Source organism: Xyrauchen texanus, chromosome 6 (assembly GCF_025860055.1).
Source record: "Xyrauchen texanus isolate HMW12.3.18 chromosome 6, RBS_HiC_50CHRs, whole genome shotgun sequence".
NCBI classification, from domain to species: domain Eukaryota; kingdom Metazoa; phylum Chordata; class Actinopteri; order Cypriniformes; family Catostomidae; genus Xyrauchen; species Xyrauchen texanus.
This window is the reverse complement of record NC_068281.1, coordinates 28,760,464-28,786,216: the sequence shown is the minus strand read 5'-3', so window position 1 is coordinate 28,786,216 and position 25,753 is coordinate 28,760,464. Positions and strand designations below refer to the sequence as shown.

Below are 25,753 nucleotides of genomic sequence, written 5' to 3'. Positions count from 1 at the left end.
CACCACACCTGCACTCAATTCACTCGCTCATTACTGCCTGCATAAATAACTCACCTTCACACCACTTCACTGTCAAGTCTCACAAAAGGACTATCAATGTTTATTTACCTGTTTGTATTTGCTCTTGATCTTTGTCGATATCGGTTTAATGTTTACCCTGCCGTTTCGCCTGTAATCTCTTCTTCAGCTTCTCTTCTGTGATATCACCTGTACTCACTCACTCACACTAAACACTCTCACACTTGGTTTCACTAACTACAACTTGTGTGGCTTGAATTACTGACAGTCATATAGCCTATATATTTCTGCTAAAGAAAAAGCACAAGTAAATAACGCAACGGCATTGCTCCGAAATAAAGTATGGTTATTTACTGCAGTCATTTTTTATTACATAATAAATGTTTTATTTTATATTGTTTTGAAATAGTTTTGGACTGTTTTGGTTTGTAAACGGCGCTTGGTCTGTAGTCTGTGCAAGCTTCTCTTGTAAACAATGACGCACTTCATGCTTCCTCCACGTGACACGTGACCTTACCAAAGAGCTTATGTCACAGAGATGTACAGAAGCGAACATTTGTAGTTAAAAAGTATAGAAGTATTGTTTTGTTTCTAAAAATAATCAATTGTTTGGGTTCAGAAGAAATGTATTTGTTGACTGGAGTCGTGTGGATTATTTTGATGCACCCTAAATATAAATTTTGGACCAAAAAAAAAAAAAACAGAACATTCACATGCATTGTTTAAAGGAGGAGGTCTGAAATGAAATCCTAAATTTTTTTAATTCAGTTTTGATTAAGAAAGAAACTCTTGGATGGCCAGAAGGTGAATAAATTATAAGCAAATTTTCATTTTTGGGTGAACTATTCCTTTAAATCTTGTTTATCTAAAATGTTATCCTTAAACACAAAACAGTTTATATTCATAGTTTTCAAGATAAACCCTTAAATAAAATCCATGAAAACATTTATTTCACTCTAACCAATGCAATACCTTCAGGCCTTGCCAGGGCAGACTGCCTCGTAGGAAGTACATGAACATATGACCAAGAGCCTCCAAATCATCCCGCCTGCTTTGCTCTGTAAAAGAAAAAATTATGAAACTGCTAGCTAGACTAAGAACAGTCTTTGGTCATATAAGTTTTATTCCACTGTGTAACCCCTGCATTTTCAACAAGTATAAAACAAGTTTTATCCTTAATAAAATTGTAGTTCTTTTATCCTTGATATGCTGAATCTTTCCAGTGTCTCAGGTAAAATGTTATCCAGGTGCAGATTCTTACCCTTCCCCAGGTGTGTGTTGATGCTCATGTAACGAGCTGTGCCTGTTAAGCTCTTGTGCTCCCTGTAAGGGATGTGTTTTTTGGTCTCAGGGTCAATGTATTCTTTGGCCAACCCAAAGTCAATGATGTGGATCGTATGCTGCCTCTTGGTCCCCGGCCGGCCCACCAAGAAGTTCTCAGGCTTAACATCCCTGTAGATAAGACTTCTTGTGTGCACATACTCCATCCGTGTGATCTATAACAAAAGGATGAGATCCTTAAAAGGAACTACCTACCATTCTAATTAATTTTGTTGAATCACAAACCAAATTTTAATTCTATATTAACATATTTGTTTCCTCTCTCACATTTGAGCAATTACACTAACCAGCTGAATTGCAATCATGAGGACGGTCTTGAGCGAAAAGGTTCGATCGCAGAGGTCAAACAGGTCCTCCAGACTGGGCCCCAACAGCTCCAGCACCATGGCATTGTATTTCCCACAAGGACCAAAGTAGTACACCTGAGGAACGCCCTCTGCTAAAACATATATAAATGCAGTTCAGTAATGCAAATACAAACTGGCAATTCAGTACAGCTTTTACTAACAAATAATTTTCAGAATCAAGAAGATTACTTGAGAAAGCAGGCGAACAATTAATCTTTTGTTATATGGTTTTGGGCAATCTTACATTTTATGGGAACAATTGTCAAAAACATAGGTAGAGTGGTGTAACGATATTTTGTGCCACAATATAGCGAAATACAAAATGCTATGAACCGCATCGTGGGTTTAAAAAAAATAAATAGATCGCCAAGTAAAAACTTTTGGCCAACTAAAAGTTTGAACAACCGAGGGTGTAGTCAGCATAGGCCTTTGCATCATTTGTTGGTATGATAAATGATGCATCACTGCCTTAAATAACCATAATGTGTAACAGGCATATTAAATTATAAAGATTTTAATTGAAGTACAAAGCTCCATTTCTTGTTCACCATGAGGATTCAGATAAATCGCAGATGATTGATTTTCTCCCCTTTTTCTCCCCAAGTCCACGTGGTGGTGTAGACTCGCCTCAATCTGGGTGGTGGAGGACGAATCTCAGTTGCCTCCGCTTCAGAGACAGTCAACCCACGCATCCGATCACGTTGCTTGTTGAGCGCATTACTGCGGAGACATAGCACGTGTGGAGGCTTCACGCTATTCTCCGTGGCATCCAAGCACAACTCACCACGTGCCCCACCGAGAGCGAACCACATTATAGCGACCACAAGGAGGTTAGCCAATGTGACTATACCCTCCCTAGCAACCTGGCCAATTTGGATGCTTAGGAGACATGGCTGTATTCACTCACGCTGATTTTCTCTTTAACATGATACAGGTTTACTGCATTTATAGCTAACATTTGACAAGGGACCATTTTGACACACTTTGCAATTAGAACTGCACTATGGAAACATTGATCATCTAATCTAAATGTTCACATTCAAAGCTACTTCTGAAAGGTAGACTCTGAACATACTGGCCCCAATGAGCAACAATGACCAGTATCCATTCTAAAGCGGTGCAAAATGTTTGTGAATATCACAATAATGTTGTATATAACTAAAATTATATAGTTCTTCCTTTTCATTCATTAACAAAGTGGAAAACATGCCTTAATTGCATTTCACTTTTTTGCATTAAGCATTCTGAATCTATTTGCAACAATAGATGTTTGATAAAAGAAAAAATATATATATATATATATACACATTGAATATTGTAAAAAGGCTGAAATTTATATCGATCTAAATGATGACATTGAGATATAATTTTTTAGCTACATCACCCAGCCCTAGTCTGGCCTGATACTAACGTGCATAAAGTAGATCACACAGTAACCTGAAAATAAGCACACAAAAAAACACAAACAAGCCCATTACCAGATTCTGTGTGACATAACACAACTTCAGCACAGAGGAATGAGTGAAAATAAGTTCTAAACATGAAAAATGTATGGCAGAATTTAAAGGGCCTGAAGCCTAAATGTAGGGAACAGAAATCTCCTCTGGCTCAAAATTAGCAAGAAATACAATGCTTGGGTCCGAAGCCAGCAACTATAAGCTTTATGACATCTGAGCAAAAGATAATGAACAGTATATGAATATCTCATATCCTCCATATCAGCTATACATTAATGTCACAACCTTCAATATTACTAAGTTAACCTCTTTCTGTTCTACAAGTCTTTTTCAAAGTTGTGTGGGAAGAGCACAGTAAGTAGAACAATCGATGCACAGCGACCACAGTTTGTGCTGATGAAAATTATTCCTCCATACTGAAGAGAGGATGTGAACAGGACAGGCTAAAGCAACTCACGATTGTAAATAGCTGTGGACAGCATACACTCTAGTACAGGGGTGCCCACACTTTTTTGTGTGATGATCTACTTTTAAAATGACCAACTCAATAAGATCTACCAACTAAAAAAAACACAGTTTCATTTAAAATAAGAAAATGCTCGTTGGGACTACTGCATGAATCCCTAAATGGAATTAATCTTCTAATTAATAACAAAATATATAATAATATTCAATGTTGATATCATTCAGTTTTAAAACTAAACCCAAAACACCTACAGCACAATAGATTACAATAGCCAGGGCATTTACCTTATTCTGATGACTTGCACTGAACGGAATCAGACAGTTTTGCCTAATCCGGGAAGTAACATCACAATTTCGCGCTCTGTTCTCAGAAGTCCTTGGAAGGCGCGTATGCGCAAACTTAGTTGTCATGGCAACTGAATAAACAAAACCTCGCCTGGTCAATATTTACTCGTCAAGTGCAAGTCAGACAGAAACTAAAAGGAAAGACATTAGATTTATTTGTATTAAAATTTTGCGTAAGTACATTTAAATTTTGTGCGATCTACCAGCATTGCCTTTGCAATCGACTGGTAGATCGCGATCGACGTATTGGGCACCCCTGCTCTAGTAGAATATAAAATAAACTGGCACCAAACTATGGCCAAAAAAAATATGTATAAATATGTGTTAAATTGTAAATTCAAAGGATTTATGGTAAATAAATTAGTAATGTATGGAAGACAATATAAGAGAAATGGCAAGAAACACAAACAATTGCTTACCTGAGTTTCCCAACTGTTTATAAAACCTGTACTCAAGGTGGAGCTGAGGTGCTCTGGATTTGATTGGCTCCTATAAATGAGAAAAAATGTAATGATATATGAAAATGGCAACGAGGACATAAAAACGTTTTGGTAACCCTCTTAACATTAAAAATCCAGTTAGCTTGCATTATTTAAAGTAACAAACCAGTCAGATAAATGATGTGGTACGTATTTGTGGACGCTGGGCAGCTAGATAATGACTTATAATGAACATATTGCTCAGCATAGTATGTTCAGGTTATGACATCCCAAAGGGATCAAAACAAGGTAGTCCATTGAACTTAATATTGGTGTTTACATAAATAATGTGAGTGAGTGAAAGTGTGTGTGTACAGTTAAGTGCAAGATCGGCCCAAGTTAAAAATGTGGCACCAGCAGTTCTGAGCATTTGTAGGAAGAGCTGCCAAGTGAAAGGCATAATTTAAGAGCCAGATAAATAAATAAATATAGCCAAGCAAATTGCATAAAGGGCCACAGGATGTATTAAAACAACTAGCTGGAGAGTGACATGTACAACAACTTTATTCGTTTAAAAATCAGAGTCTATTTCCAACATGACACAACCATTGTATAGTGTTTCTCAGTCAGATCAGCTCACAACCAGGAGCAACATCAAGGAATCATCCAATCAGTATTAATATTAGCAGCAATTAGGTATTAGACCATTAACAATAACAAAGAATTTAGAACACAACTGACATATTACCGTATCCTTTAAATAAGGCTCTGGGTTAACATATTTTCGCAAAGAACATGAAACCTTTACCTGAAGTGACTTATCCAGATGTGTTGCTGATACTGAGCATCTAGGCGATGATATTGTGTCATAGTTTAGATGCTCACACTTATTTCCTCAGCGCAGAGCTCGGGAATTTGATCGCTCCGATCATAATCAATGAAGCCGTTCAATGAAGCAGTCTGTGTGACCTGCGGACAAGGATTTCTTTTTTTTGTGTTCCTAATTTGTAAGTCGTTTTGGATAAAACGTCTGCAAAATGACTAAATGTAATTGTAAATTACTTGAGCATCTTCATTTATTATAATGGGAGCAATCTATAGTCACTTTTAGAGCTCTACCTCTCAACCTTACAATTAGTTGGCAAAAATATAGTTCAGCTACCAGAGATAAGATGTGTGCTACAGTTGTTTATACAGCACGTCTTCAGCCATCTCGCTTATTGCAGCGATACATGTGTCCATTTGTCGCCACTTTTACGGAGATTTAAACCATTTGATTTCCATTAGTTCTAGGCATTAAGGGAGCATCCAGTAACCAAATAACATGGTCCATATTTTAATAATGACATTTTATTTCAATCATGTTAATATTATGTGTTGTTTGTTCATTTATCAAAGATGTCACTTCCTTAAACCAATGAATAGTCAGAAAAGAATATATCATGCCCTGCAGCTATCTTTGTGTTCTCTAGCTGTGTTCCTCAAAAGACCTATAAGCTACAGTAAATTTAGTTCTGTCATTCTTTCACTTGCTAACTCTTATCATTAAATGTAGTGGTGGGTGATATACAGGTATACATGATAAACTGGTAGAAATATGGAAATCGGTATACATTTTAGATTATCGCCTGTACCGTATTAACGCAAAATCACCACTGCGTGACAAGACATTTGCGCCTCATTCTATTCACGTCACATGTATGCGGTATACATTCTGTTGGAGAAATAGAGGGTGGAGCAGCTTCAGTTGAGACTAAGTGAATTGAAAAAAACAGGGTTCGGTTTCATTCCTACTGACCGCCAGAGGCAGTGTTAAGCACTAATGGATAATCGCAGCGCCAGCTAGATAGGTCGAGAAAAACAACAAAGTCATGATGTGACAAAGACTGAGCAAGAATATAATCCGCAGTAGCCCGTTTCTCAGTCTCTTTCGCTTTCTCGCTCTATGATAGGTCGTTTCTCCACGCTGTTCAGTGCAGCTTACCCGAGTAGCGAAGACTCAGTAGCTGTGACAGCGTGCTCTTCACTATTTACCTGGACTTCATCTTGAAGTGCATATTATTTCATTTTCTGATTGTTAGTGCTGGAGATACACTGCTCTTCACAATACTATCCGAAGGCTGGTATCTGACCGCGCTACGGTAACGGTTGTCCTGTAACCTATATTATTTTTCGATTCATCAGCCATCACATGGTAATTTCCAGTGATAAATTATTGTGGGTCATACGGTGCTATCTGACGGCCGGTTATTTCATTCTCTTATGTCTCTGGCTTGCTTGTCATTCAGAACCAAAAAGAGTAAGTTGTATCCAAAGATATAATTGAAAGTCTTTTTACTGATTATCTTGGCTGTCTGATTCCCTACGGTCCTAACAGAGGGTGTGCAATAATCGGCTAACTCATGGCTCACAGCTCCATTGTTACCAGCTTCCCGCTGAGTTGTAAGCTGTGCCCGAACACATTTCTACCTGATGACGGACACGACCGTTGCCCATCGCGTTTAGGAATCCAGCCTTTAAGAGAAGCTTTAACAGATCCGTGTTTGCACTTTAGTATGCTGCCCATGTCAGAAAGACAGCTTTGCCTCGCCGAGATAGCTCGGCCGTTAGTCTCCCACAGCATGATTCAGCCCCACAGCTCGCTCAGAAATCTGTTCAGCAAACCGATAATTCTGAGCATTTGCTGTTGAAGACTGTCACTTATCTCTCATCAGCAATGGCAGAAAAAAACCATCATCTTCAATCTAACCAACCTCCAGCGTTACCAACGTCCTCTGGGAACATGCCAGTGAAAGAGGGTGACTTCCAGCCTCCACATAACACTGATTTGGAGTTTCTTTCCATGAGTGCCTCCAATTCACATTTTCATGACGAGGAGTTGGTTGATGCTGTTATAAATCTTCCTTCACAGGAAGTTTTTTCCAGCCTGTCTGTTACAGGTGGTTCGCATGGGAGTTCGGCTCATTCGCCCAGGACAGGCCCGTCCTCTGCAGATGACAATTTGACTGTGCTTCAGATGGCGGTGGCACGTTTGGGCCTGGACAAGTCGCCTGTCCAACCCATTCAGCCTAATGTGTTTTTCAAGCAGACATCCGATACAAACACATTTGCCATGCCACAATTTGTTTCAGAGTTTTCAAGAGCTCTGATCTCCTTTTAGGCACATTGGAACCTGTCAAAGATGGCACGTACCCTAGCTTCAATGGCTTAGGCCGACATCATAGATGTGGGGCGGGCTCTGGAAATTGAACAACCAGTGGCAGCTTTATTAGTTTCACCGGATGAGGCTTTAAGAGGCAATGTACAGTGTCCAAGCGCACAGTGTGGACATACTGACACTCTATTAAAGAAGGCTTATGAATCAGTGGCCTACATAACTCGAGCAGAGAATACTATCTGACAGCTGCTTCTTGCCTTCAACACCAAATTGGGGTCGTCAAATGTAGACACTTCGGTACCTCAGTTCCTACAAATGGCTTTATTGGCCATGGGTCATGTGACTCATGAACTGGGTACACTTTCAGCAACCGAGTGTCCTCTTTTAAACAGGTCTCGTTTAAACTAGACGGCTGTCTAAAAGTTAAAGGCGGCAAATGGGAAAGGGTGGCAGAGGCTGTCTCCAACTCCATGAGGATTTGGGGGCGCGGGTGGTGATAGAGAAAGTCTCAACTTACTAATGTTATAATTATTCTAAAGATTAATTCAGATCTTATTCAAAGATTCAAAGATTAAAATAGATCTTAAAAATCTAAAGATTGCGGAGAAAGAGCGCTATATGCAGCGCATCCATTTGAATTAGCATGACTGGTCACCACATTAAGAAGCTTCTAACCAACATTTATAGTTTGAATTTGGTGTTAGATTTACATTAAAATAAAACAAAAGTAAAAAAATATGTTTTGTCTAAAATAACATTTCTACGTAAACAGCCCACTGCGACTTCAGACTCAACATGTAAAATACAGTAAATTCATTAAAGATCTTACCTTTTAGGATTTAAGAACAAAAGATAAGAACTTTAGTAGTATATTCGGGAACACAAAATATTCATAAATATTTTCTTAAGTTACAAATTAAGAAGAAAATGGTAGTTAAGAGGAAATTTCTTAAGAATGTTTTGTGAATCCAGCCCCTGGATCTGAGACATTTAAATAGCGCACTTATAAAGCAACCATTCAAAATGATTACTCCGAAATGGATCTTATCGCATGTCAAGTCCTGCCCTTCGGATGGTCTCTGGCTCCTCGCACATTCACAAACTGCATCGATGCAGTTCTCGCCTCTCTGAGACTGAGCGGTGTACGCATCTTGAACTACCTCAACGATTGGTTTATACTGGTGCATTCAGAGGCTCTGTTATGCCAGCACAAAGACTTACTGCTTCAGCATCTAAACAGCTTGGGACTCAATGTAACTCAGGGAGATTGAGTTGGGAGAAGAGTATGCTCTCCCCCAGTCAACAAATCTCCTTTTGGGAGACCACCTCAACTCCATGAGCGGGTGTGCGCACCTCACGAGCGTGCGTGTTTAGGCCATTCTACAGTGTCTGTCTCGGTTCAAACTGGGGAGAACACTTCCTCTGAAGCAGTTTCAGAAAGAATTTAGATTTATGGCGGCATCATCCCATTAGGTCTCTTACACGCGAGACCTTCGGTGCTGGCTGAAGCGTTGCATGCCACAACATGCTTGGCGCCAAGGGCGCATGCGCATAACTTTATCCCGCCACTTTATAGCTGGTTTAGCAACATGGACAGCTCCTACATTTTACTAGAGAGGTGTCACGCTGGGGCAAGTTGTCAGGTGGAAAGTGGTGACTACGGATGCTTTCAACACAGGTTGGGGTGGGTGGGGTGGGTGTGCGATGAACACCCGAATTTCTGCACCTGGACAGGAGCGAGGAGGGCGTGACACATCAACTGCCTTGAGCTATCGGCTGTAATTCTAGCCTTAAAAGGCTTTTCAGTCAGAAAGGGCAAGCTGCACGTCCTGGTTCGATCAGACAACAAGACAATTGTGGCATATATAAACCGCAAAGGTGGAATTCATTCACCACCACTGCTGAGACTGACGCGTCGCCGCCTCATTTGGGGTGAGCATCATCTCCTCTCCCTGAAAGCGACATATGTCCCAGGCCACCTGAATTACAGCACGGACCTACATCACACCATGCGGTGTTACTGGGCGAATGGAGACTTCATCCTCAAACTGCATTGAGGATTTGGGAAATATTCAACAAAGCAGAAATCAATCTATTTGCCTCAGTGGAGAATGCTCACAGTCCCCACTGGTAATTGAAGTCCCAAGCCCCACTGGGAACGGACGCAATGGCACACAAATGGCCGGCAAAACAAATATGCGTTTCCCCCGATATGCCCGATTCACTCATATTGTCATATGCAAAGTCCGAGAAGACAAGGAAACAGTTCTATTAGTTGCACCGAAATGGCCCAACCAGCCATGGTTTCCGGAAATGATGGTGATACTGTACAGCTCACCATGGGAAATACCACTGAGGAGGGATCTCCTCTCTCAGGCACAAGGTACAATCTGGCATCCACACATGCAGCTGTGAAACCTGCATGTGTGGCCCCTGAACGGTGCGCACCACACGCGCCAGAATTGATGCGTTCAGTCGTGAACTGCTCCTGACCAACACGAGGATCACTCACTGTGGCACTCTCATGACGGTCGCCATCCCACAGGACGGCGCCACCATGTTTCCTCTCTGGAAAATTATGTTGTGTAGTGTGGCGTGATGGGATTCTGTTCCCCATATGCGTAACTACGCAATGTCAAGTGTCCAAAGTCATAAGGGAACTTTTCGGTTACGTACGGAACCTTGGTTCCCTGAGAAGGGAACAAGACATTGCAAACGCTAGCCGCATGACAAGATTCAAGAGTTCGTGAGGAACGAGCAATGGGGTCCTTGTTTTTAAAGCGGACAGTTTTGTGCCAAAACAAGTGGGGCTCAAACATCATAGCCAATATTATATAATATTGGCGATATTGTAGAGAGGTTTCAACTAGGTCATGTAAGAAGGCACTCCCCATATGCGTAGCTACATAATGTCTCGTTCCCTTCATCTCAGGGAACCGAGGTTACGAACGAAACAGACATTTGTGCCCCACAGACAGGAAAGCTTAAAGCGGGATCACGCTACTCAAGTTTCTCTCTATTGCGGCACAAAGTTCAAAACTTGTGAGACTTGTATGAATTCTATTGATTTTAGAGTTGGTTTTTTTTTACCTTAAAAGTGCAATGGAGGATGTCAAACAGCTCAACTGGCGAGAGAGTCCGAAATTCTAACCGACACTGACGAGGAAAAGCAAATGTGTCATGTGCCAACAATTATGTGTCATCTGTCATGCAGATTTTTGAACTATACATCATAACCCTTAATTAAATTCAGTTAGAATGATGTTAGATATTATAAACAAAGTCAGCATGTTTGCTTTCTGATTCTTCACAAAAATTCTCTACAGCGATAACTTCAATAATTTAGAGCCAAATGAAGTGTTATTATATGTGTGTGTGTGTGTATGTATGTATGTATATACACTCACCTAAAGGATTATTAGGAACACCTGTTCAATTTCTCATTAATGCAATTATCTAATCAACCAATCACATGGCAGTTGCTTCAATGCATTTAGGGGTGTGGTCCTGGTCAAGACAATCTCCTGAACTCCAAACTGAATGTCAGAATGGGAAAGAAAGGTGATTTAAGCAATTTTGAGCGTGGCATGGTTGTTGGTGCCATACAGGCTGGTCTGAGTATTTCACAATCTGCTCAGTTACTGGGATTTTCACGCACAACCATTTCTAGGGTTTACAAAGAATGGTGTGAAAAGGGAAAAACATCCAGTATGCGGCAGTCCTGTGGGTGAAAATGCCTTGTTGATGCTAGAGGTCAGAGGAGAATGGGCCAACTGATTCAAGCTGATAGAACAGCAACTTTGAGCCGAGGTATGCAGCAAAGCATTTGTGAAGCCACAACCTTGAGGCGGATGGGCTACAACAGCAGAAGACCCCACCGGGTACCACTCATCTCCACTACAAATAGGAAAAAGAGGCTACAATTTGCAAGAGCTCACCAAAATTGGACAGTTGAAGACTGGAAAAATGTTGCCTGGTCTGATGAGTCTCGATTTCTGTTGAGACATTCAGATGGTAGAGTCAGAATTTGGCATAAACAGAATGAGAACATGGATCCATCATGCCTTGTTACCACTGTGCAGGCTGGTGGTGGTAGTGTAATGGTGTGGGGGATGTTTTCTTGGCACACTTTAGGCCCCTTAGTGCCAATTGGGCATCGTTTAAATGTCACGGCCTACCTGAGCATTGTTTCTGACCATGTCCATCCCTTTATGGCCACCATGTACCCATCCTCTGATGGCTACTTCCAGCAGGATAATGCACCATGTCACAAAGCTCGAATCATTTCAAATTGGTTTCTTGAACATGACAATGAGTTCACTGTACTAAAATGGCCCCCACAGTCACCAGATCTCAACCCAATAGAGCATCTTTGGGATGTGGTGGAACGGAGCTTCGTGCCCTGGATGTGCATCCCACAAATCTCCATCAACTGCAAGATGCTATCCTATCAATATGGGCCAACATTTCTAAAGAATGCTTTCAGCACCATGTTGAATCAATGCCACGTAGAATTAAGGCAGTTCTGAAGGCGAAAGGGGGTCAAACACAGTATTAGTATGGTGTTCCTAATAATCCTTTAGGTGAGTGTATATTTATACACATTATTTTATTTTTTACAATGGATTACTTCCTTTATTGCATTACTTTCGGATGATGTCAAGTTTGTTGAGGAACATTTATAATAATAATTATAATAGGCCTTCTAGTCACCATCAGACTACAATTTGGCATAATGTGAAATTTAGCATTATGGTAAGGTTGATTTAAAACCAAACCTTTTTTTTTTATTATTATTACTCTGACTATGTTTGTCAAATAAAGAGATAATCATATAAGAGGAAGTCGTTTTTGTTAATAAATTACTTAAATGGCTAGATTATTCAAAAATAGGCATTACAATAAGGTTATTTAATATTTAAATATTTTTGTTCATATCGCCCACCCTTAATCAAATGTATGACTACATGACGTGAAAGTGTGATTACAGTTACACCAAGGCGCAACACTACGTAAGTGGCGCTTTATGCATCACACATTTTTTTCAAACAAAGAACAACATGGAATTGAGATCAATGCATTTGAGACTTCTGCAATATGTTGAAATTCTACACAGTATAAAGTGGCTGGCACTGTATTAGTGTAATCACAGAAAACTGATACGTTTCAAAACTGAGACCAGTGCTGCAAATGAATGCTTTATGTAGCTAATAAAATGTCCCTAGATATCCTCCTAATTAGTAATTAATTTTTTCCCAATGTATTATGGATGTGATCCAGACAAATCAACCTGTAATGAAAAACTGCTTTTAAACCAAAGAAAATCGCAGTAACAAAAAGCTCAACTTCTCTTGCGCATCTGGACCCATCACAGCAAATTGAGTGCAGTCTGAACTTACAGCATGCACGCAATTGTGTGAGAAGTTCTCGCACACAGTTGACACCTCTTGTCATTATGTGTTCGCAAACTCATCCATGGATTGTGCCATTTTTGCATTAATTTCTAATTGTTGATTCTGCAATTTTGTAATCGAGTAATTGGATAAAATCGAGTAATAGTGACACCCCTACTTGTCACCCAAACAATAAACAATATCCCATGAATTATTCCATTAGATTACACATGGAATATCTCCTCACATTAAATCCCAACTCGCTCGCATCTCTCTCCTGTTTTCTAATCACTATGTGACTCGCGTGACACTCACGTGAAACCAAGTTTTACTCACGCATTTCAGACAAGACACATTTTTAGCACGCACAAATCACCGAACACAAAAATAATATCATTATGATGCTAAATTTAGCCTTGGCGTGTGACAAAAAAATGTATGCAGAAAAAACCTTGACTGTCAAATTGATGGAAAGCATTTAACCTTAATTATTCAATGAAATTACTAAAAGACAGAAAATGTTCAGTTACTATGGCCTCTGATAATATGCAAGTAGCTTTTTCCATTTGCATGGGTACCTTTGATTGGAACTCTATCCAATCACTATGGAGACAGATTTGTCTGAAAGGTGTAAATGCAATCCAGCTATAAATATCCAAATCTGGATATGAAACGCATGTTAATGCAAGGTGTAAATTGGGCCAAAGGTTCATCTACAGGACTTGTTTTCACATGCTTCACGTGCATATATTTGCATTATGAAACAAATTATGTTATATATTTTTGTGGAGTAGGTTAAGCTGTTGGTAATTTAAACTACACTTAAAATACACTTAAATCACAACCTGCAGTACACTGAAACAACTTTTATCATACAATGATCCTTAAGGCATTTGCTCTTCATTTAGTAGATTTTAGTTTTTTCCTTTTTCTCCCTTTTCTCAATTTGAAATGCCCAATTTCCACTACTTAGTAATCCTCATGGTGGCGCAGTTACTCACCTCAATCTAGGTAGTGGAGGACAAGTCCCAGTTGCCTATGATTCTAAGACAGTCAATCCACACATCTTATCACGTGGCTCATTGTGCATGACACCGCAGAGACTCCTAGCATATGGAGGCTCATGCTACCCATGCACAACTTACCATGCGCCCCATTGAGAGCGAGAACCACTAATCGTGACCACAAGGAGGTTACCCCATGTGACTCTACCCTCCCTAGCAACCGGGCTAATGTGGTTGCTTAGGAGACCTGGCTGGAGTCACTCAGCACACCCTGGATTCAAACTCTCGACTCCAGGAGTAGTAGTCAGCGTCAATCATCGCTGAACTTCCCAGGCTGCCCGCTCTTCATGTAGTTTAAGGAAACGTATATATGAAATACTGTACAGCAGAGACAACGGTACTTTGACATATTACAATATCATTACTCGTGACAGAGACAACAGTCAGTGTGACAAGGTTTTATCCTTTCAGATTAAACTGGGTGAAGAGGGGAGAATGCAAACACTTATGTGGTTTAAATGTTATAAACTTCAGAGGTCATTTCCTCCAGCGATTGTTTAACTGCATAGACACTATAGTTAGCAGCGGAAGTTATGTTCACCATGTACCTGAATACTTTCCAATATCCTAACATCATCACAAAAAAAAACGTATTCAACAATGAATTTCTATTTGAAATAAACCATACACTTTTGAGATTTAGCCAAGTTATAAAAGAACATATAAAACTGGCTTTCTTGAAGCACTTACCAGTTTAATGGCCACATATTCATTAGTGTAAAGATTCTTCCCGAGTCGAAGCTCACCAAAGTTGCCGCAGCCGATCTTCTTTCCCACTCGGAAGTTGGGGCCAACCATAAGCACCCCAGAATTGGTCCCGGAGCCTCGGCCCCCTCCATGCCCTGTCCTGCTCCCACCAGTCTTAGACATTCTCTTTCCTTCCTCCACCTCTCCTTTTACTCCTGCTCCTCCTCCTCCTCTCTTATCAAAATCCATAAGCTTGTGATACCCCGGCCTCTCCACGATTACTCCACTGCCATAAAATCACAGAGCCACCAAAACAACTAGCAACAGGGGAATGGGATGGAGGAGATAAATTTAGAGAGAGAGAGAGAGTGGAGGGAATGATTGATCCACAAAACAGTTCTATGCATGTAGTTTAAACTAGACATGAACTGCTTTTATAGGTGGGGAAGTACTGACAACAGCAGACAATCCAAGGAAGTGATATCTGACACAAGACATTGCAATCTTCCTAAAATCCAACTTCAGAAGAGCACGGTCATCAGTAGATGGTCACAATAACATGTGTTTACAGACACATGCACACACCTTTGCTTCCACGCAGCACTAGCTACTGAAAGCAAGGCACTGTCTGGCATCGTTTTCCATCCTTAGCGCCCCTTCCAGGTGGTTTTGCAGTGACGTGTCAGACATTCCTTGTGTCCACATACGAACGCAGAGCATGTCAGTTTGCGTTGAGAGGAAATAGGCAGTACATCAGCGGCGCATCTTAGAATATCTAGGGCAGAGAAAAACACATTAGCATTAAAAGTCTTACTTAACGTGCCTCCACACTAGACCTACAACTCGATTTTGGCTGGATTATGTCACTCATGCAGACTGCTTTGCTAAGTTCTTGCTCTTTTCAGTCAGAGGTACGACACAATTGCTGATTAAGCACGGTGGAGGTGTGCAAACAGACCTACTCATCGCAACTCTCCCTCTCTGTTTCCATGTCATGTGGAGCTTGCCGAAATAACAACAGGCGTACCGCGTGAGCATAAACAATTGTATTGGATTGATTTAGGAAGCAAGTCATGGAGTAACTTTACCTTCTTAAAGTGTGTGATTGTGTATTTTTCCCCTCAAGGCTTGCAGTAGAATGTGTATGACCATATGCAGCTTTCAGTGAGTACAAAATGATGATCAATAAAAACAGACTGTGCAATGAAAACATTCAGATCAGCTTGATGTCTTGTCAGTTCTTTGGTAAAAGAAGCTCATTGGTCACTTGACGAGAACACAAGAACCTGCCTTGGCGACAGAAAGATTTTTTTTCAAGCAAGCCTGATGTGCTTTTACAGTTTTTGAAGCCATTAACTCAGCAAGGAGTCTCGACGGTCAAGTGATTAACGACCCCCCACTGGCAAAGGCTAATGTGCACTTAGTCTCCCTCCGCCTGGCTAATGATTATGTAAATTAAGCTCAAAACTGAAAATCACTGGTAAAATCGGCTACTGTGGCACCAACTTTAAAAGTAGACATGGAGAACTGCATTCTATTGGCACCTGTTCTTCTAGATCAGGGGTTCTCAACAGGGGTGGTACCGCTCGCCAGTGGGCATTCAAAGGATGCCAGGGGGCGCTGAGAGCAAATTGGTAGAGAAGGGGCCATTAGGTTACAAATGGGGGGCATTTATCAGTCATGTTAATCAAATCGTCAAGTTCCTGTTTGCATTAAAATTTTTATCTTGACTCCATTATACGGGTTGGTATGCATTTGTACCACAGTTCATCTGATTTTGAAGTCTAGCGAAGCATCTGAAGTATCTGGTTAAGCAGCGTCAAATAGTCAGGCAAAGCCACAACCTCTGCTAAGCCATCTGTATGGCTCTTTAGGTGGATAAGGCTCAATGGTCAGAGCAGTGTGAGGGCAAAGCAGGTGCATTTTTACTCACAGACCTGTCTCTAGCTCTTAAATGCACACTTCTGAGCATTGCTGCGCTCGAGAACCAGTGAGAAGCACGGCGTGAAACACTGAAACCATTTGAATTTGGCACAGAATTCTACATGCTTCCATGTGTTTACTATGGTCTTGTTACAAATACCACTGTTAAAACTATAGAAATGAATAAATACATTTAACTTTTAAGGGCAAATTCAAAATACACCATTTTTTTTAGATGAAATAGAAATGTGTAAATCCTAAAATATTTTTGTTTGAGTGTACGAAAATATAACTGGTTTTGTTTCCCTTCAGAAATTCCAAGAGATTACAATATTTTAATAAGATCCTGATGAAAGGAGTTCCACCTCAGTCACACTTATAAAATAATTTAGTCACATAAATTAGGTGTTAACTTTTTACTTTTTATAGATAACCTTACTGTTGTTAATACCAGTAAATATACATCTACGTCAAACTCAAAATCAATGCTATAATGCAGAATGAGCATTTCAGTAGGGCAAAATATGCAATATCATCGGTGATTTCACTATAATAACAATACCACTTTAATTATTTGTTTCTGTCTTCACATTTTCATTTTATAGGCCCCAGATATAGCCCTCCAACTGCTTAAATTTAAGAAATGGTTTGGTCTCACATTCATGGCGCGTAAGCCTGATGAATTTATTAACAAAACTTAAAAATGATGCTATACTTCGAAGCTTTGAAAAAGAACCACTGTTCTAGATGGTGGGAAGAGCTTATGACCACAAGCTGCACCGCTCATTTTGAATGGCATTTCACAAACACTGAACATGAACGCATTTCTTGATTGTGACTTTGCGATATAAAGTTGTCTAGATATAAAGAATTACCCCAATAATAATAACAACAACCTAAAATCGTATTAATTCAAATTTGGATTGGATGCATTTGTCCGGCTTGGGTTACTTAAAGTTTTGCCTATTACAGCTTTATAGCCCAGTGCAGTGAAAACCAAAACACTTAGTGGTAAATGTCTTAGTAACACAGTCATTGTGTTATTACACTTTGCCAATTCTCACAATCCCTAAAAACAATTTAGTTTTTGAGCCTATAAATGACCTCAGATAAAGCAGAACACATGCAATGAAAAGTGAAGGGAGAAAAATCCATCAGAAAGGGGGGAAATATGCATTGCATCACTCCCTCTTTGAAACACAAAATTTACTAGAGTTCGACGGTTTAAAGGATGCAAAACCAGAAACTATCTCCTTTCAGAAAATGATATCTAGTGTTTCTGACTTCCAGGTCTAAAAATACATTCCGCAGGAGCTTGAGATGAGGCCTGAGTTTGTGTGAAGTGGAGTCGGAGTCATCTCGGACTGAGTGCCTCTGTTGTGTTGTGAGTGAAGTGTGGCACCTCTCCAGATGTTATGGATGATGCTGACCTTGTGCTGGTTTAACAATAGATTGTCTCCTTAAAAACTAAGACGGAAAAATTAATACCCAGGATACTCATGCCTATTTAGCCACTGTGATTCTAATAGAAAATTTGCTCATCTCATTAGATAAATATATTAAGCACTAATAGCCACGTAAAGCTATTAGTACTTCAAGAGAAATTGTGAGAAGATGCAAGCCAATATGGCAAGTCAACATGAAGGCTAACACATTCATTTAAAATTGAAACTATAAAGACAGGAGAGATTTCTCTTGAATATAACAAAAAGTAAAAGTCCAATTGGTTATAAATCACACTGTGTATTTGCACAAACCAATGTATAATCTCAACTCAAATGCCAATATTTGACACACTAATGACAGAAACAAAGTTCAGACCCTCCCATTGCATGCGTTCCTTGTGTAATGAATATCACACTAAGTACCATAAACCATTAACTAGAAATACAAGACTAACAATGTAAGCACTCTTGTCTCAAAAAACTGCTTCAGCGTTAACAAGGTATCAGCTCTTAAGGAGCTCATGCTGAAGATGTCTATTCAACGTGAAAACACATACTCTCACGCAAATTCCAACCAAAATGTCTCAATGGACCCCCTGAAATGTTGCAGTTTAATATAATGGTACATTTTTATTTTATTTATTTTAAATCTTACACCATGTTAGTATAGTGCACAAGTTACAGAAGGAATATCAATAGAAATATGAATTCTGTTTGGCTTTAATTGCCTGTGGATCTACAGCATTCATCCAAAGACATCATATAAACGATGGTTAAAATATATTCAATTAACCGTGCAACTATAGTCTATAATGTCTCATGTCGAATCAGGCTTGGTTTGCAAGCATCGACAATTACATTTTTTAACGACGCCAACAAATGTGACAACACAGGCCTATACTTCACTGGCCTACTATCTAGATTTAGCACGACTGGTTCTTAGGACACTCAAGTCATGAAAACGCACTTAATTATCCAATATTTAGAAAATGTCGAAAAGTTGTCTAAAGTGCTAACATGAAAATAAACTGGTCAATTGTGCCAGCTAGCATCATTTAGCTCGTCACCAAAGTATGAGTAACTCGAGTTCTCACGATAAACTCAAAAACATTGGGTGTTCCTTGCAGGAGTATTATATGGAAGTATAAATATCAATGAAGTGACATTAATCTGAATCATCGGCTGTCGATGGACTAATGTTGTCAAAAGGGGGTATTAAATAGAAACCGAGTTGCCAACTAAGCAACAGAAATGAGTGAACACACAGCTAGCACGCTAACTAGCCCAAACAGGCTATAACGATCTGTGGCCTGCGCTTCAGCGAGACAACGAGAGTTAGAAAAAACACATAACAACGCAAACGGGGTTGGGGAAAAGAAAAGACAGCTTGTTATTGTCTACACAAACACAACGCATACGTCAAAGCGGCATTTGTTTACAAGCACATAGATAGATCAATTTGAGTGCTGGACGTACAGCTAGCCAGCCATTACCCGGGCAACTCCTTAATCCCGCACACTCGAAAATAGTCCGTTACTTACACGGAATATTCATCAGATCGTTCAAGAGGACAACTAACTAAAAGATTAGACACTTTTACCCAAATCTGTGTATCACCAATCGACGACAGTTCCCACTGTGTCCGTGTTATTGCACATTCTTTGAAGCCATTATCATGTTTTCTCCCTCTACGCTGATGTCTCTTTAAGCCTCTCTGTACAGCTGGCGCGTTTCCTACGCTGCCACTCGATCGCATTAGAGGATTTAAGTTGTAAAACTTGCGCAGTTCCGTTTGGAGAATAGCGGGTCATAACAATTACTCGTTCTTCGAAAAAAAATAATAATGCGCAGTTTTATTCAACGTAAAACTACGTGAGAAACTGATACCTGATAACGAACTAGGCGAATTGCTTGTACTGTACGTGCTTTCTGAATTTAAGTTCAATAATCGCAATAAATAAATAATTCTCGTGATTAAAACAGGAAACCTATAAGCAATGGGCTAATGCCATATGTGTAAGAATTACAATATATTTTGATTGAAAACTGAAGTTTGTATTATTATTATTATTATTATTATCAATATCAATATTTTAGGTTCAAATGTATGTCAAAGCATTTGGGGAATCTTTTTCAGGTGCTCCCTGCATTTCCATTAAGTTTTCACCATTTTAATTATTCTTTTGCATTTTGTATTTTGTTTTAATCACACTAAATGATAGTGTGATAAATGGATTTGCTACTTCATATCAAGTAACAATTCTTGTGTTTTTTAAGTACACATCTTCAATGTAGTCTCTCAGTTATTATGTTATCACATAAAACTGCATGCACAATAGTTACAAAACTATTGGCAAAATTCTACAACATATCATGTCAGTTTACCAAAAGTAGGATATTTCATGTCAGATTTTGAAAATGAAAATTTGCCCACTATCTTAAAAAACTTTTAGAAACACGTTTATATATATATATAAACGTGATATATATGATATGTCTCATCAGCCTGAGGATTTCTTTATCTGACCCTGCAAAATGCCTTTGATGTTAGGGATTTTATGCTATTGCTTCAACTTATCGCATTGCTCATCACCTGAGAAAATAAAATGCCTCAGTACAGGTCATTTCCTATTGTTCATTATATGCATGTATCTGTTTCTCTGCAGACTCTATTTCTACTTGAATCTCAACAGTTAGGGACAGTTAAGTTCAAGCATGTGCTGTTTAATATTCATTTTGCTGGTGTTAATTCCATCAAATACAATGAGTAAGTTTATTTATTTATTTATTTACCAAGTAACCTTTTTCCTCCTAGGTGCATGTATTTAAAGAAATGCACATCTGTTATTTTTTTGTATTATTTTATGTCAAATTTTTTTTTTTTTTAGGTGACTGTGTGTCCAAAATAACTTTAACTGGAGAGCAGAAAATATGCTCTGGTCAGAACTTCACCCTCTCATGTCAGTTTAATTGTCAAGGATCATCAAACCTAGTACAGTTGTTAAAAGATGGACATTCTGAAAAGATTCTACAGTCTTCAGAGCATACAATCACAATCCCTTTACAGGTTAACTGGGCAAATAAGAGTCATTCAGGGCGATATAGCTGCCAAAATAATCCACAGCGTCTTAACATTATTGATGTAACTGTATATGGTAAGTGTAAAATCTTCTCAGCTCTTTAATATGTTCTTTATAGTTTTGTTTTTTGTATTTATAATACTTGTTTTGAATTGTTATTGGTCACAAAGTATTTGGATATCTAAATTTAATTTATAACAGTCTCTAAGTTATAAGTGGCTTCTATTTTTAAATAAAAAATAGCAGAAGAACACTTTTCAAGCAAAACCTTTCAAAAAAAGGATAGGATTAGTTTTCACATATATATTGTTAAATATAAATTGTAAAAAATTAAGGCAAATGTATTTGGACACTACCTGGTTGTCAGGTACAGAACATGTCCAATGTATTGACCTTCACCTGTGGATACTATGCTTAGACACTTATGTGAAATTGAGGAGAACTGACTTTAGCAAAAATTTGTTTTGAGGAAATTGGTTCAGGGAAAAGGTCAGATCTTTGTTTTCAGATGCCACTTGATTTGATATTTTGTTATGCAATGAAATTCCAACTGTGACTTAAAATTGTGCAAATACTTTTCTGACCATTGTAGGTTCTCTTGATGATATGAAATGTTGTTATAGTTTGCAGAGTTGTTCAAAATAATATTGAAATTTAAATTCTTGCGATTTCCTCTTTTTTGGGGGGATTCAGACTGTAGTGTTTCAACAGAATATATTTCCACTGTACATACTACCTACTCTCCGATTAATACCATATACCAAGCTCCCACACAGTCAAGTGAGTTTCTCCAGTTTACATCAGATTATGCTTAATAAATATAATTTAGAACTGAATGAAAAATGCATGTTGCCAATTGAAATACAATGTTGGTGTGTTTTGAAATGTCTTTATTGTAGACTCTCCAGTTACTAAATGGGTGTATTTTCTTATGAAGGGATCTTGGAGCCAGTACTGATATGGTACATATTGTTCAAGACAGGGGTTTATCTCATTGGATCAATAACTGCAGCACTGACAACCGTATACCAGAGGCTCTGAAAAAATTATCAACATTTTTATCATCTATCCATTAATTAAAAACTATGCTTCCTTTAAATCATGTTCCTCATGTGTCTTGTTTTGTAGGCCACACTTTAATACAGAATTCAATTTTCTTCATCATATACTGAATTAGGAAATGTTAGACATCTACTAAATTTGCAAAATAGGTAAACTCAGCTATAGTGCCTTGTTTTGTTCACCAGTCTAATGTAAAAGAGAGAATACTAACTGGGCTGATTCTTGCTTTCTGCATGCTATATCGGTACATTTTTGCATGTGATTTGGTTAATGGATCTTCAGAGAAATGGAACAGTTATTGCTGTTGATGTAAATAAACAACACATTTTCATGGTAAAAGTTCTGATCTAAAGTCATAAGTGTTTGGTGTTCCTGGTCTGCTTCACAATGACAACAACCTCCCCATTTGTGGAACATTAGATTTTAGTGTCTTACTTTATGCACGCATAAAGTTAACAATCAGGTTTATGTAGTTGGAGATGATCTCTCAGCATTTTTTTATGAAGACCTATACACTTTTGTTAATTTAACAATAATACATTAATCTAAATATATTTGCACATTTTTGCTTTTTTATTGTTTGTTTGTTATTTAATAAGAGAAAGGTTGAGGAATACTAAAAAGCTGGGGGCATAACTCCAAAAAATATATGAGGTCCTGGGTCACTAAAGTATGGAATGATTTTCCAGACATTATTCAAAAGGAATTGCAAATTGTATTTGCAATTGCGTTTTCAATTTGTGGACGCATAAAATGTGACATAATCCAAACGCAATTGCAAATCGCGCATTACGGTTTGCATTTTCGTTTAAGCGAACGCACAGAGACTGCCAGATTGCAAATGGAAAAGCAAAGTCCGTTTGCAACTGTGTTTCCCATATCTTACGAGTTTTGGCCCTGTCATATTTAAATAGCAATTTCAATTACCACGTCTGCTTTTTCACTTTCTCAGCGTCGCGTATGTAGCCAGCCAAAACTCAAGTGGAATACTAATTCCCTTAGTATTTCCATTTCCGATGCCTTACACAGAAACCTGTCAATCAGGGTCAAGGGTGGGATTATGCTATGGGGCGTGTTTGTCTTGGGAAGTGACGTCACTCACAGTCGACGGTCAAGAGTCATTATATAAACAAGCATTAAAAGTAATGGACCAGAAATCTGTAAGATGGCATCACTGCATCATTCTAAGGAAGCATAATATCTTGAGTTTTGACAGTTTTGTAAATTTTTCTTTTTTAAAACTAATTTTTAAGTGTGTGAACAACGTTGCACCAGAAATATTCTGTCAACTAGTACATAAACAAAAGAGCGGAATAAGAACTAGAGGCACAATAAGTGGAAACTATAGCCGCAAAACGTAGAACAACATTTGGTCAGACATCATTTTCAGTAAGAGGCATACATTTGTGGAATGCATCTGAAATTTAAACATTGACAGACTTCAAGGTTTTTAATACACATTTAAAGCAATGGCTGAAACTGAAACAACTTTGTGAACACTGACTGTACAGGACATAACACAATGCATACAAACATAATGTTGCATATGTGAGCACGCACAGACATATGCACACTTTTGTGTTCTTGTATTGTTAAATGTGTCTAGACTTTGATTTATAGTGACTTCCACATCTACTTAAGCCCATATCTTATTTCATATATGGGATGTATTTGTTGTATGTATTTTATGAATTATAAACCTTAAACTCAATACTCTGTAATTTTTGTTTTAAATTTATAAGCCTAACCAGGGACAGGGGTTGCAAATTAGTCATGGCTAGAAACATGTATGCATGGCATCTACTTTGTATTCTTTATAAAGCAATGTTCTATGCATTTGTCCCTGTCAAATAAACATTAAAATAAATACAAAATAAATAAAGAGGTGATGCCCTGAACAGACGCCGGTTTATTTGATCTTGACCGTGGACTGTGAGTGGTCTCTTCCCAAGACAAACAGGCCCCATAGCATAATCCCACCCTTGACCCTGATTGACAGGTTTCTGTGTAAGGCATCGGAAATGGAAATACTAAGGGAATTAGTATTCCACTTGAGTTTTGGCTGGCTACATACGCGATGCTGAGAAAGTGAAAAAGCAGACGTGGTAATTGAAATTGCTATTTAAATATGACAGGGCCAAAACTCGTAAGATATGGGAAACACAGTTGCAAACGGACTTTGCTTTTCCATTTGAAATCTGGCAGTCACTGTGTGTTCGCTTAAACGAAAATGCAAACGGTAATGCGCGATTTGCAATTGCGTTTGGATTATGTCACATTTTATGCGTCCACAAATTGAAAACGCAATTGCAAATACAATTTGCAATTCCTTTCGAATAATGTCTGGAAAATCATTCCATACTAAAGACCCAAGGAATGCTTCTAAGTGTTAAATAAATGAGATGTCATTTACTTAGTCTTGCTAAAGTATGTCGTGGACACAATGTATTGACAGCTTTTCAACACTTGGGGGCGCCCGTGTCAAAAAGGCCTGACGCTTCCACAGATGCCACACATTAATCTTTCAAACAACTGCGAACTGTTCCTTCATATTTAGAAATGTTTTTTTTTTTACTGATAACATGGTGTCAATCATATTTTCCAGATCATACACATTACTTATTGTCTGCAAAAATAATGAAACAAGTTGGACATTTGTGGGTTTCGCCACTTGCTTCGAACTTCTGTAGTCTCCGTCATGGTTACAGTATCTGAGATTATTGTACACGCAGTGTTCTGCTGCTGTCTGCTTTGTATAAGAGCTGTGTATTTCTATTGGCATACACTCGAAACGAATCAAACGTCTTGAACGAGGATGGGGACATCAAAGCCGGTGTGTGCCACTCATGTGAACATTTTGTGGTGAATCTCATGAAACCTGACTGAAAGTCTGGGCCATAATCACTCCAGATCAAGAGATAGATTATAATTTGCTTCCAGAAAACAAAGCCTGTTTTTATCAACTTTGACATTAGGCTTATTAATGACAATTAAGCACCCCAAGTTTCCATGACTGTGAAAACAATGTTATTTGCATTTCAATTTATGATTTAATTTATATTATTGCATTATAGTAGTATTGTAACCATTTAAATATCTAAATTGAAACAAGCAAACATCGTTGCACTACATAAGAGAAAACTTGCTTAATCATGAAAAAAATTATTCTAAATAATTTATGCCAATTTGAGATCCTATAAATACTGTATATAAACGGGTTCTCATCTCCACGATATACTTGGAACTGATGTTACATGTGTAAGCTGTGGATATGTAGCTCAATGGGGATACACTTGAGGAAAAAAAAAAAAAAAGAAAAAAAAGGCTTGCACTTACAAGGATGAAGTCATAGCAGGAGAAAAACGGGCATATCCATCAACTCGTGGACTTCGTATTATATGGGACGCCAAAGTGTTTACTTAAGCTGTAACATGTTTTGTATCCATAGGCACATGAAAAATGACGTCTGTGTACATTTCTATGAAGGACGTTGGTTCAGTGATAAACTGAGTGACAAAACTTTACCTTTACCACAAAAAGCTTTTGAGTG

The 25,753-nt window shown here is 38.6% G+C and overlaps 1 protein-coding gene across 7 annotated transcripts in view; it reads right to left on the bottom strand.

Moving 5' to 3' along the window:
• LOC127644501 (casein kinase I-like) overlaps window positions 1-19,778 on the bottom strand; it is a 30,691-nt gene extending 10,913 nt beyond the window's left edge. For 4 of the 7 annotated variants that reach the window (XM_052127678.1, XM_052127683.1, XM_052127681.1 and 1 more), the window contains exons 1-6: window positions 19,662-19,778; window positions 14,697-15,468; window positions 4,393-4,462; window positions 1,647-1,795; window positions 1,280-1,514; window positions 991-1,076 (exon numbers count right to left, since the gene is read on the bottom strand). In XM_052127678.1, coding sequence (XP_051983638.1) covers window positions 991-1,076; window positions 1,280-1,514; window positions 1,647-1,795; window positions 4,393-4,462; window positions 14,697-14,942 — 786 coding nt within the window. In that variant the 5' untranslated portion in view covers window positions 14,943-15,468; window positions 19,662-19,778. Of the gene's footprint in view, window positions 1-990; window positions 1,077-1,279; window positions 1,515-1,646; window positions 1,799-4,392; window positions 4,463-14,696; window positions 15,469-19,661 lie in introns of all 7 variants that reach the window. The other 3 variants (XM_052127677.1, XM_052127682.1, XM_052127680.1) reach the window with 1 other exon arrangement.
• Between the last annotated feature and the right edge of the window lie 5,975 nt (window positions 19,779-25,753).